Source organism: Desmodus rotundus, chromosome 3, assembly GCF_022682495.2.
Source record: "Desmodus rotundus isolate HL8 chromosome 3, HLdesRot8A.1, whole genome shotgun sequence".
Lineage (NCBI taxonomy): Eukaryota > Metazoa > Chordata > Mammalia > Chiroptera > Phyllostomidae > Desmodus > Desmodus rotundus.
In genome coordinates this window covers 25365935-25378838 of record NC_071389.1, presented here as the reverse complement: position 1 = coordinate 25378838, position 12904 = coordinate 25365935, and the positions used below count along the sequence as shown (strand labels likewise).

The 12904-nt window shown below is 40.6% G+C and overlaps 1 protein-coding gene across 18 annotated transcripts in view; it reads right to left on the bottom strand.

Moving 5' to 3' along the window:
- The window catches only part of MACF1 (microtubule actin crosslinking factor 1), a 320700-nt gene that overhangs the window by 141399 nt on the left and 166397 nt on the right, over window positions 1-12904 (bottom strand). For all 18 annotated transcript variants that reach the window (XM_045190859.2, XM_053920914.1, XM_045190876.2 and 15 more), the window contains 9 exons: window positions 12060-12336; window positions 10751-10879; window positions 9950-10027; window positions 9205-9366; window positions 7516-7620; window positions 6811-6906; window positions 5588-5713; window positions 2918-3070; window positions 520-674 (listed from right to left, as the gene is read on the bottom strand). In XM_045190859.2, coding sequence (XP_045046794.2) covers window positions 520-674; window positions 2918-3070; window positions 5588-5713; window positions 6811-6906; window positions 7516-7620; window positions 9205-9366; window positions 9950-10027; window positions 10751-10879; window positions 12060-12336 — 1281 coding nt within the window. The remainder of the gene's footprint in view (window positions 1-519; window positions 675-2917; window positions 3071-5587; window positions 5714-6810; window positions 6907-7515; window positions 7621-9204; window positions 9367-9949; window positions 10028-10750; window positions 10880-12059; window positions 12337-12904) is intronic.

Genomic DNA, 12904 nt, shown 5'->3' with positions numbered 1-12904 from the left:
AATAATTTCTAAAGTTGAAAAAATAAAAAATAGTAGGGAAAAATCACATTATTTAGAAATTTGGAGTTAAAGCCAAACAATTTTTTCAAAGAGTTGAAAACAGTTGACTCTGGGAAGCAGAACTCTGGAGTGGGGATGGTGGTTGGTAGTTTTTATTGAGTTTTTTGGTATAATTCAACTTTTAAAAATACGTACATATTACTCTAAAAATATATATTAAAGAAGAAAATTAGCTGTCACTACAAAAATGAATCTTCTGAGAACTGTTTATAATCAAGAATTCTTTTAAAAGAATTATCACTAAATATATCTTAATTGAACATAAAACATTTACTGAAAATCTACTATGTGGCTGGCAGTGTAAGATTTGATATCGTAATAGCGGACCTTTCCCAAAAGAAACTTTAAAATTTGGGCACTCTGTGAAAGGAGATTATAAATGCAAATTCGTCTATCCATGATTCCTCCAAGGTCAAACAGCAGAGGTGGCAGTGCAGAGTGGCAGCAGAGCAAAGGTACCTGCTGGCCACCTCAATGGCATCCTTGTTGAGTGGAGGGATGAGGAAGCAGACAGATGGCACCATTGCCTCATTCCCTGTGGGGCTGATCACTTTCCACTTGGTCCTCTGTGAATTATCTTCCAACACACATTCGTCATTCTTGCAAATAGTGATCTGAAGAGACAAATTTACAAGTCATTACTAATGGATAAATCAACAATCCATTATTACCCGGTTCCTGACCCCAAGGCTATGAAATCCTCAAGAAAAAAATCATTTTCAAGATATGCCATCACTTAAAGAGTTCCTGATTCTGACAAAAAGATAACGTGTAAAAATACCAGTTGCGGACATCAAATAAACCCAGGAAGCAAGTGTTTCCGAAATGTCAAATAACAAATGTCAAATCCTGATTCTGAGTTATGTCGAGTAACTCAGTAAATGAAGGGGAGGAGACTGTAAAACCTCCAAGAACAATCTCTCGCATATAGAACCACTAGAATAAAAATTAGAGAGACATGAATACTCACAACTTTGCTTTTGTTATATTTCATCCTCCCTCCTTCCTGTCATCCCACCCAAAACCCTGAAAACATTTAAGTGTTTGGAATCATCAGTTCCTTCTCTTGGGAGACAAGTAACCAACAATAATCATCCCTATTTTATTGGGGGGGGGGGGGCAACCCCCCCCCCCCGAATTATCTTCTAGAGGGCAGGCCCCTCGTAGTACAGGCTTCTCCCACTAGTTGAATATTCTAGAACCCATCTGTATCAATGTACCAGCTGGTGGTGGTGTGAGAGGCTGTGTTTGGCTTCAGTGATTTTTTTTTAAGACTCAACATGTTTGTCCATTTCATGATGTGTGATTTACGAGCACACCTGTCCATACCACACTGGGTGTTCAGCAATTTTTGACCAAAAACAGCATGACCCTCATGTACCACCCTCCCTATTCACCCCACTCTTGCCCAAAGCAATTTTTTTGTTTGTTTGTTTCCCCAGATGAAAAAATTCCTCAAAGGAAAACATTTTGCTGATGTGGAAGATGTGAAGCAACAAGTGGCAGAAGGACTAAAAGGCATCAAAATTGACAAGTTCAAAAACTGTTTTGAGCAGTGGAAAAAATGTCTCCATAGGTGTATTGCATCAAATGGAGAGTACTTTGAAGGTGACTGAAGTTTAAACATATGAGAATATACAATTTTTAATAAATTCTGGGGGTTTTGGGGTTCTCCCTCGAGTAGACAGAAATATTGAGACAGAAAGGTGCACAAAAAGTTAATTCATTCTTTTGTGTGTAACAAATATTCATTGAGCCTACTATGCACCTGGCAGTGTACTATGTCACTAGAGATAGAAATAGTGAGACGGTAAGCTGACAAACATGGCCTTATAACACATTCCACATATTCTGGTGAGGAATATAGTTACACTACTGTGTGACAAATGCAATTTACCAGGAATGCATGGGAAGGACCCCGTCTTGGCTAGGGAGGCAAAGAAAAATTATTCAGGACTCTGAAGCCACATGAAGGAATTCAGACTCTGTACACAGAACAGGAATTGCTGTAGGACTTAAGCAAGGGACTGACACTTTTTGTAGATGATCGTGCTGGTGGTGGGGTCAAGAAGGCACTGGCACACGCCTGGGTTGTGGGCCAGTCATGCGAGAGGCCACCAATCAATGTTTCTCTCACATTGATGTCTGTCTCCCTCCCCAAATTCTTTAAAAAATGCATTGAGGAGGCTGATGCAATGATCCAAATGAAAGAAACTTATGATCTAACTTAGGGCACTAGCAGCAGGGACATACACAAGTACATCTAAGGGATTTTATTTAGAAGTTAGTATTGATTTGGTATTCCTACTAGCTGTGGGGAATGGATGAGAGGGGAGGAGTCAAGAATAACTCCCAGTTGCTATAAAGTACCATTTCTGTCACCACTTAGGCAACTGAGGAGATGAAACCAATCACAAAGGGAGGGAGCAGATTATTACTGTAGAGCTGAAGCTTTTTGTTTTTTTTAAATCTTCATCCAAGGATATTTTTCATTGATTTTGAGAGAGGAAGAGGGGAGAGAGGGAGAAGGAGAGGGACAAGGAAAGAGAGAGGGAAAGGGAAACAACAGTGTGAGAGAGAAACAACTATTGGTTGCCTCCCATTCGAGCCCTGACCGGGGATCAAACCTGCAACCTAGGTATGTGCCTTGACCAGGGATAGAACCCACAACCTTCTGGTGCAGGGGACAAGGTGCCAATCAACTGACCCACCTGAAGCTTTTTTTATTTTTTTAAATGATACGAGGCATTTGAGCATATCATATGATCTTTCTTTGTTTTCGCAACCCTAACTGAAGGCATCCTTTCCCCGCCCTTCCTTTCCTCTGGAGCCAGAAGTACTCTGTCCATCTCCTTACCTCGATCTGCCGATAGTCACAGATGGCCTTCACAGAAATGGTGCTTTTTAGCACATGGTCAGGACTGCGTGGCTTTAGCTGAACAACTGTTTTTGATCTCCCAACAAGACTGGCAACAGAACTCTTGGACTGTATAAGCTGCTCCTTTTCATCCTACAAAATGAGAAGAAAATCAAAAAGATACTAATGTGGCTACTTAGGGTGACTAACAGAAAACCGAGGGCTCCACTCTCTGAGAGAATGTCATTTCTCAGTTAAATAATCCTCGGTGGAGCCATCTTAGAAACACAAGGATAAAGAAAAAAGGAGAGACTGTTTTTGTCTTCTACCAAGTGTTTTTGTATTCAAATTTTGCAGCTCTTTCCCTATGCCCTTTCAATGAACCATAAAGCCGCATGCAAAAAAACAAAAACAAAAACAAAAAAACCCCATAAAACAAAAAAGAACTTCCAGCTGCGAAATACAGCTATAAAGCTAGCAGAGGATTTCCACAAGTAAGGTTCAGGGAACAAACATGGAAGTTAAAAACAACAGTAACAACTATGTTGTTATTGTTGTTGTTCAATTTCTCATTGGTAGAAGCCAGGTCTTGCCTTTTGCTTAACGAGAAGCTAGAGTTAAGCTCTTTAAAAAATTTTAAATAATTACGTCTACCACAAATGTTTTACTTTCTTAAATTGAGTCAAACTTTCTCCAGAAAGCTCTTAGCTCTTCAACCAACAATCCACAAATCACTACTGTTGGTGAAGGCATTATGACAAAGGGTTTACCTTTTAGTGTCTTGCTGTGTGAAAGTTGTGTAAATTTGATTGGGTTGAAAGCAGTACCATGCAAAATTAAAACTCTCAAGTTTCTGCAAACCCAATTATCTTAAAAACTAATGAACCTCTTGTCAACAAAATTGGTAGCAATCTACTGCCAATTCCATTAAAGTAAAAGATTAACCAGGATGTTTCAAGCCCATTTTGAGGTATAAAAACTCCCCAGAAGAGGGCTTTCTTAGGATGGAAGTAGATGTAATGAGAGCAAGAGTTAATAATGTTAAGAAATGTCATTAAAGAATTAAGAATATGCAAGTAAAAAAAAAAAAGAAGAAGAAATGCTTAAATAAACTACCTGTGCCTGTCCCGGGGAGCATGATTGGAAGAAATACAACTTTAACTTATTAGTTAAGAAAGAGGAATGGAACATATCAGGGTGACAGCCACAATGGTCCGTACTTGAGAGCTGGTCTACCCATGTCATTTTCCTTGCAATAAAGATGTCAATTTCTGTCTAACCCAAGCCAAACATCTCAAACTCCAGAAACCAAGTGCTCAGCGTGGTAAAAGTTCTGAAAAGAACCAGAAGCCAGGACAGATGCTCCCGAACCTGACGGAAAGCTGAGGACAAGTTGAGGAGCAGACCCAGTTGACTCCATGCCCCGATGATGCCGCCAACCTGATGCCCCTGACCTGGAGAGGAGGGAACAAAGCAGCGACCCTCGAGAAGAGAAGATATGACAACAATTGCAGAGAAGTCACCCTACAGACAGGAAGGAGCTCTGTAGGGGGGAGGAGATAATAGCCAAGGATTATTATATTCCTCCTTCATACTTGAAGTACCTCCAAGAGAGACCTTCTAGAGACAACATCTGAAGTGTCAGGTTTTTACCCTTCATTCCAAATTAATTAAACTAACAGATTATTTGCCCAGGTGAAACACTGAATGTAAATTCATTCATAAGTTTATAATGCCCGTAAGTATACAAAAAATCAACTAATGTTCACAAATGCGCAAGTCTCACCCTCATAAAATGACACTGTTTTTGGTTATTCTGGTTCCCCTAGTCATAATTTTCTGTTGAAATGTGAGAATCCCCTGGCTTCTCACATAGAAAAAATAATTTCTCTATCATAGACATATTTCTCTTACTGTGAGATATACCTTGAGCCTTGCCTTGTCAACTCCGTGTGTAATATACATTCAATAAGTGTAAGTAGTCCTGCTGTTGACTTTATTACCAGCACTCCTAAAGGAATAGTTCACTGGAGGAAATAAATGCAAACTTGATTTGGACTAAATACTGGACGCAATACTATTTTAAAAAATTAAATACTGCTACATAAATGAACTGATTAATATTGCATTACAACTGAATAAGGTTTTAATGTCCTAGAAAAATTAAATTCAATTTTCTAATACCTCATCATTACCAAAGGAAAACTGCCAAGGAGGAAACATTTGGCTCGGGTGTAGGTCACTGGTTTTTTTTGTTTTATTTTGTTTTAAAAATTCTCTTTACGTGGGAAAGTGAAAGAGAATTTGATGTCAGTTAACTCCCTCAACCCTGTTTTCCATGCTCTACACCTCACCGTTGGCTCCAACTACTGAAGTGAAATAGGAACAATGCAAAGAAAGTATGACGAGCACTAAGTGGCTCGAGGGGAGATGACTAGGCCTTTACTTCAACCACATACCCAAAGGAATCTTATTAGTAACTTCTTTACGGAAAGAAAGGAAAAAAGGAAAAAGAACAAATTGCTTAAACTCTCTTTAAATGTGAGCCAAACACTGTAACAATGACCCACTGCCCTGGAGCTTTCAAGGATATTACCAGCCCAAGCTGACAGGGTTTACTCCGTTTCTCAGAAAAGGTGTCTGCAATCATCCCCCTGGTGAAACACCCACCATGGAGTCCTGGAGCAGGTCCTCGAGGCGGGACAAGCTGGTGCTGTGGTCACAGGAATATTTTCGTTTGATGGAGTCTTGGAGGTTCCTCAAGAATGACTCCAGGTCTCGTGCATCACTGAAGAACTGTGGGGATACAGGAAGGGGTTCCTTGTACTCACCGCATCGCAACACCAAGATCTTAACTGAGAAAGAACAACCCTCCTGTGCAGAGCTGAGAAAGCTGATCACACTTTCCTGGATGGGTGATAGTTCATTACAAAGACCATGGAAGTACAAACTGGTGGTTTTATGATGCCATGGCCAGGAAATATTAGTGATGACTTGCACAAAGCCCACTGAACCCCATGGAAAAGTCAGTCTGCATCACGTCCTCAGAAATCACCACTCATTCCTCTTGACTTCTGACTAGTGACAGCACTTGGCTATGAGGTAAATTTCATTAAAAGCCTAGAAGTTGGGTAATCAAGTGTTTTAGTTCATTGACATAATTACAAAATGATTAGGAAGACTGCTTAACTTACAGAAAAATCAAACAGATAATAGTTTATTTCCTCTATCCACCGTCATTTGAAAACTAGCAGTATATTCTTTTTGCTGTGACAGACTGTAGGAAAAAAATGGTCCTGATATTTTATAGGTCTTCCCATCAGGAGATGGAGTCTATTTCTCCTCCCCTTGAAGCGGGGCATGGCCACGAGACTTGCTTTGGCCACTGGCATGCTAATAAATGTGACAGCAGAAACAGGGCCTTGAGCACTGGGGCTTGCTCCCTCTTGCTGCTCGTGGAATACAGGCACTCTGTGAAGCAGCCTAGGACAGCCTATTGGATGCTAGAGACTTGTATACAGACTCGTACCTCGTCACCCCAGACAACGTCAGACCTGGACCATCCAGCCCCCCAGCCTGTCTGCCAGCTGCCAGCAGCCATGGTTAAGCCAGGCAAGATGAGAAAACCACTCAGCTGAGCACATCCCAAACTGTCAATCCCCAGAAGCATGAGCTAACTAAATGATTGTTGTTTGAAGCAACTAAGTTTTAGAGTGGTGGTTTATACAACAGAAGCTAGTGACACAGATGAGTATTGAACCTCTCCTTTCCCAAGTACATGCATGCGCATGCGTGCTCACACAATCTCTCACCAGAATGAAAACAAATACTCTCATCTTCTCTGATACACACACACGCAAACATGCACTCAGACAAACACAAAGCCTACATACCTGAAAGTAAGCAGTATTCTCTTTTATATGCTGCTCCACACACAAGCACAGCTGCTTCATCCACTGCAACTGGGACTGGACAGCGGCATTGTAAGCCTGCAGCGACCAAGCACAGAGAGGAGGACATGAGATTAACAGACCCAATATAGATGTGCAATGCTCCCTTCCAAGTACAACCACTAATGGTAGAGAGGACTACAGAAGATACATGGAGACACTTGACTGGCGGCTGCTCAATGCTTCCCATAAACAAGAGGCTTGTCTTCTGTTTAACATCGTTTCGTTAGAAGGGGTTACACAGCAAAGGACCCTTCCACACTCAGGTGCCAACTGAATGATCTGGCCAGGAAAACATAGGCATAAATAAACTCTTCCTGGATTCCTTCACTGTCTCTCTTCTCTGAGCAAAGGTACCATATAAACGAGAGACAGGATATGTCTGAATAGTTATTTGAAAAAATATGGTCCAAGTCATTTTCTCTATGAAGTTAGGGGTCAGTATCTCTTCTTGTTTATTGTAGTATTCTCCTTAGAGCATCAGACAATTTTCAGTCTTTTGGGGACTGGGACGAAAAGGAGGAATTCAACACAAATGATCCTGGACCCTTCCTCCAGGTCTTTCAGCGGAACAAAGCCTCTGATTTGAGTACTTTTATAACAACCACCTCTGTGCACTTGGCCCTCACACATTCCCAAGTCACACACCTCCACAGTCTGCTTGGCTGGGTGGTTCTCAAGTGATAGCAGTTCTGCTGTATCTTGTAGAGACCGAAACACATCCTGTTTTTCCTCCAGTTCCATTGTCAACTCCTGAAAATTGAATTCAATTTTATGCAATAAATGCTATTAAAGGAAGAGTAGAAATAAAGAGAAGGCTCTGTTCCCTGCCCTACTTTTTAAAAGCCTACAGCACTGGGTTAGAGCCAAAATGAGATGTGAACAGTACATGCCAAAGGACTTCAGAGAAGAGCAAAAATGCTGGAACTACTAGCGAATGATTCACAAAGAATATGGGACCCAAGCCAGACCTGAGTAAGCAGGAACACAGAATGAGCACTGGAAGCAGAGAAAGAAAACAATTTGGCTAGGGTGGCCTGTTCATGCTAGCACCCACCTGCCATAGTACCGGACACACCAGTGGATCTCTATCACTGGCTGGCTAGATTCCCTAAGACTATTCCCTAAGCCTGCAGTGTCTTCCTCTGGCTCTAAAGTATGTTAATATTACAGCTCTGGCCGGGTGGCTCAAATAGCGGGAGCATCATCCCGTACAGTAAAAGGCTGCAGGTTAATTCCCGGTCAGGGCACACACCTTGGTTGCGGGTTCAATCTCCAGTCGTGCCTAGCAACCAATTGATGTTCCTCTGTCTCTCCCCCTTCCTTTCTCTCTCTAAACTCAGTAAGTCTATTAACATTACAGAACCTACTTTAGATAGCGGCTCTTCTGTGAGGCTGGGTACTGAGCCTTACTATAAGATCTGACCCCTTCTCCTTGATGCTTTTCAAGCACTTTTTCCTATCTCTTTCATGGACTAATTTCCATTCTTATACAGACTGTTTACTGTACTATCATATATACTTTTTCTTTGTTACCTCAGAAGAATCCTGTACCACTCTCTATTCAGGAAAAGCTTGTATTTTTAAAAATACTCTAAATTAATGGAATTAAAGTATCTAAAGTAAGCATTAGTAAAAAAGTTTCCTATTTGCACAGGGTTTACAAAATGTTTAAAAATCCTCTGAGATGCAGAAGTACTACAAGTAGCAAAAACCAACACTACTTACTTATATACATCTTTCACTAAAAAGAATATAAAGAACTGTCCCATAGACTAATGCTGAATTTTCCTTCCCATTTTACAAATGAAGAGATTGAGACCAAAAAATTATTAAATGAATTAGAGAATTTGGCGTTTCTGAAGAGCCAAGAGTATACCTCAGTTAAACAATCCTAAGATTATTAACTTATTAAGTGTTACTGAATATTTTGCACAACCCTGTTAAGTGGTATTATTATCCCATTTTACAGAGGTTCAAAGAGATTAAATGACTTGCCCAAGGTCACAGAGCTAGTAAGCAGAGGAATAAAAAGTTAAGTTTGGTCTAGTTCACTCTGAAGCCCACAAAGCTGTATCGCTTCTGAAATGGCTCAATCTGCAGGCTGCTTGCTGCTCTATCAACCCAAGACACTGCCTTTCTAGACTCATTCTAAACAAATTCTTCCTAGGCCTCAATTTCCCTCTCTCCATCTACTTCACAGGCACAGACACATTATGCAGAGCCCCCATTTCTATCTAGCAGAATGCAAATCCAGAAACCCAAGCTCTCAGCAAACTAGACCCTGTCTCCTTCTGCTATTACATAAATACGACAGGCGTGTTGTGCTAGACTCACAGAGAAGTAATTTTTCTTGGCTAAGATATTGGGATTGTTGTCACTCCAGTCATATGCTAGTTCTTCCTCCTCCTTCTCATTCAACCAAATCAATTCAGTTGTAGCTCTGGAAACAAATTTGTGCAGGCTCTGAAGGTGCCTCATCCGGAAGCTGGAAGTTTCCTAGACAAAGCGAGGACTACAAGGTTAAACCACCAGCCTTTCATCTACAGAAGATAGCATATTCCACACCAAAGCAAAGAACAACTCAGGAAATAAATTTTGTCTTGCTTTTAATCTCTGGGTGCTCCTCCATTGACTCAAATTTAGCGTAAGTTTGGCACAGGACCCCCAGAGCCCTCGTCAATTTTAGCTAAAAGTTGGAACTTACCAGGCCTTCGTGGGGCTCCCTGGATAAAGAATGATCCTGAGCCTGTCCTACCCTGGGCAATCTTGAATGACAGGAACGAAGAACACACACAGAAGAGAAGTGCCCAGCCTATCAATCTCCAACTTTAGTTTTGGTGTCTCAAAGCACATATAGTGTGACTGCTTTGGTAAAGCGTAATAGCTTGGACAGACTCTACTGAAAACTTTCTGATCCATTAAGAAAAGATTATAATACATATGAACAACTGCACAGTAAATGATTTAATCTACTAAACAGAAAATCAAAACTAAGAGCTTTCTGAATTAGGAAAGAGAGTTGTTTGGAGGGAACCAGATTCTCCATGAACAGAACACAGGAGAGTTAGTTAAAACTTACCTTCAATTTACAATACTGTGTCTCAAGTTTTCCAAGAGTTTCAACGTAACTAGTATAAAAATTTTGGGACATTTTCCCCTGATAAGAAAGGAATGAAATAAAAATACATTAGAGAAAGAGTAAGTAAACTATATTTACGGCATGGTTTCAATTATGTAAATATTATGTGTACACATAGGGAAAGATTACTTACTCTGAGAAAACAGAAACTAGGACAACAAATCCCTGGGTCAGATTTTATAGCCTGGAGCAGCACTAAGTGAGGGACAGTTCGGCAGGGCGAATACAACTGACAGACCTCACTGTCCTGTGCTTCCAGTAATTCAGAGAAGTTTCAGAGAAAAACCCATGTTTGATGATTCCCAAATCTCTCAATTGCTTTTTGGAAGGGGAGAGATGAAATAGGAAAAACAAAACAAAAATGAAACCAGGAAGATAGGACGAGTGAGGGAGAAGTGAGACTGAGTAATTTCTGTGTGCCAGCTCTCTCCTGCAGACGAAGGTGAAACGGAAGGAACATGAGCTTATGAAGTAGAGGCCTGAGTTTGAAAACTGCAGCCACTACTTATTAATTTTGACCTTAGCTCTCAGTATCATTTTTCTTTCTACTACCATAAAAAAGAGTTAATAAATAAAGTACCTTTGTCACAAGGCTATTTCAAAGAGCGGAAGGACACTTCATATGAAAAGTGAGTTTGTGTGAAGTGCTGCTCATGGTTATCATGCTCTTCCTTAGAGACGGCTGCACTGTGCACGCCGTCCCCGCCCCATCCTCTGTAATGGACTCTGACTGCCACGCACCTCGTATAACCTGGCCTCTTTGACACTTGAGCCCAGCTCTTCCACACTGGTATGAATGTGCTGCTGTGTTTCCAGCTGCAACTCCACACTAGGCAGGTCATTGCCCCACTCTGCTCGCTCCAGTTTCATCTGAAAAAGAAAAAATACACATATAATAACTTAATGCTAAATTGTCAGAAAAAGAAAATTGTCACAATCAATGTTTAGACAAAGGGACTGGGGGTAGAAGACTGGACAAAAGGACATCTAAACCATCTCCATCAGGGTCTCTTACAGGAAAATATGCCATAATCATTCCCAAGGAGCTGGAGACTAAACCCCACCAGCTACAGCAGTAGAGGCAGCTTTTTGCTGCTGCAGTATGGGAATACTTTCCTAAATTTACCAAGCAGGAAGGTATTTATTCCCACAGGCTGAAGTGCTTAACTTTATATTTTAGACATTTCCCTTTATGGAGTCTCTTCATTTCACAATCAGAATGGATATAAGGATATCTGAAAATATTAAACTTCATTCATGGACTCAACTATCGGCCAGCAAATTTTAAAACATTAGCTTGTCTTTGAATATTTGTAATTATTGGTACACAGGGAATCCATCTTCAGGAAACGGGAAGAATCTCATATAAATAAAAGGGTTAGAAGGATAAAAAGGACAATATTGAACTTGAACCATTATCCTGGAATACATGTGAACAGTGCCTACTAGGGATGTAAAGTACAGCATAGAGAATATAGTCAATAATATTATAATAACTATGTGTGGTGTCAGGTGGCTACTAGACTTACAGTGATCAATTCATAAGTTATACATAACTATTTAATCAACTATGTTGTGTACCTGAAACTAATATGATATTGTTATGTCAACTGTAATTGAAAAGTTTATTTTTTAAAAAGTGCCCCTTAGAATTGTAAACAAAGAAGCCTTGCTTAAATGTAAGAGTTGAGGCCAAACACATAAAACGAGGAGTAAGTTTCTCTGCCAATGAGGACATTTCAGAAAAGATAACTGAGATTTACGGATAGATTGCAACTCCTCCCACAAGCTCCTACTTAGAGGACAGAGAGCTGAAGAGAACACATTTCCTAATGACTTCGGATGAGAAAGGCCTGTGCTCATTGGAATTTTGAGAATGTGAGCTGATTCTATCCATTTAAAATTCAAGGAGAAGGGGGTCTGGGTCCTAGGCAGCATCGATAATTAAGGGAATTTACAATCGGGCATAGAGCAATGTAGTCCTCTTAGATAAGCTGCTGGGTCCAGTAAACCCTAGTGCACTGTTGAAGCATTTGGAACATATACTCACCTGCATTTCTTCCACCCAAGACAGTAGTTCATACACAAATCGGAGATTGCCTTCATCTTCTGAGGAAGATATAGACACAAGTTCAGCCCGAGTCATAGGCTTTCGGAACCAGGAGGTAGAAGAAGAATGGGTTCCCTTGGTCAAGGGTTCTGCTTTCAGATGAGAAGTGGTTAAAGTAGAGGGTGGAGCCAGTTCAAGTGAAGTGAAATGGCCCTTCCGATACAGGTTTGTGCACTCCAGACGCAAGGTGACTAGCTCGTCCTGCAGACGCATAACCCTGAAATGGAAGAAGACAAAGAAGAGACTTAAATTTGTAACATACTTTTTAAAATAAAATCTTCCCTATCCATTTAACAGGATGAGGTAAAAATAAAAATAAGATCCTATCAGGAAAGTGTTTTTGAGAAAGCAGAAGTGTTAAATGAATGCAAAGTGGTATTATTAACATCTTCATTGTACAGACTTGCCTTTGAGGCAAACACCAAATTACAGTGTTAACTGGAGGGCAGCAAACTAATACCCACTTACATAAGTGCTAGACGGCATCATAGAATAAATAATAGATCAGGGGTCCAAAGATGTCTTCATCTCGGCTCTGTACAAACTGTGTGACTTGGGTGATTCCCATTCCCTCTGTGGGTCTCGGTTTCCTTCTCTATAAAATGACGCACTGGATCACCATATCTAAACCGTATCTGGTAGCACACCCCTCCCTGCAGGTTACTCTGAAATACGTGGGGTGTTATAAGATGACACAATGATTAGGAAACCCTACCAGTACTTAGTGTCAGGGCCTGCAATAAGGGGAAATTGTCCTTAACCAGAAGAATATTCCTGCCAAAATA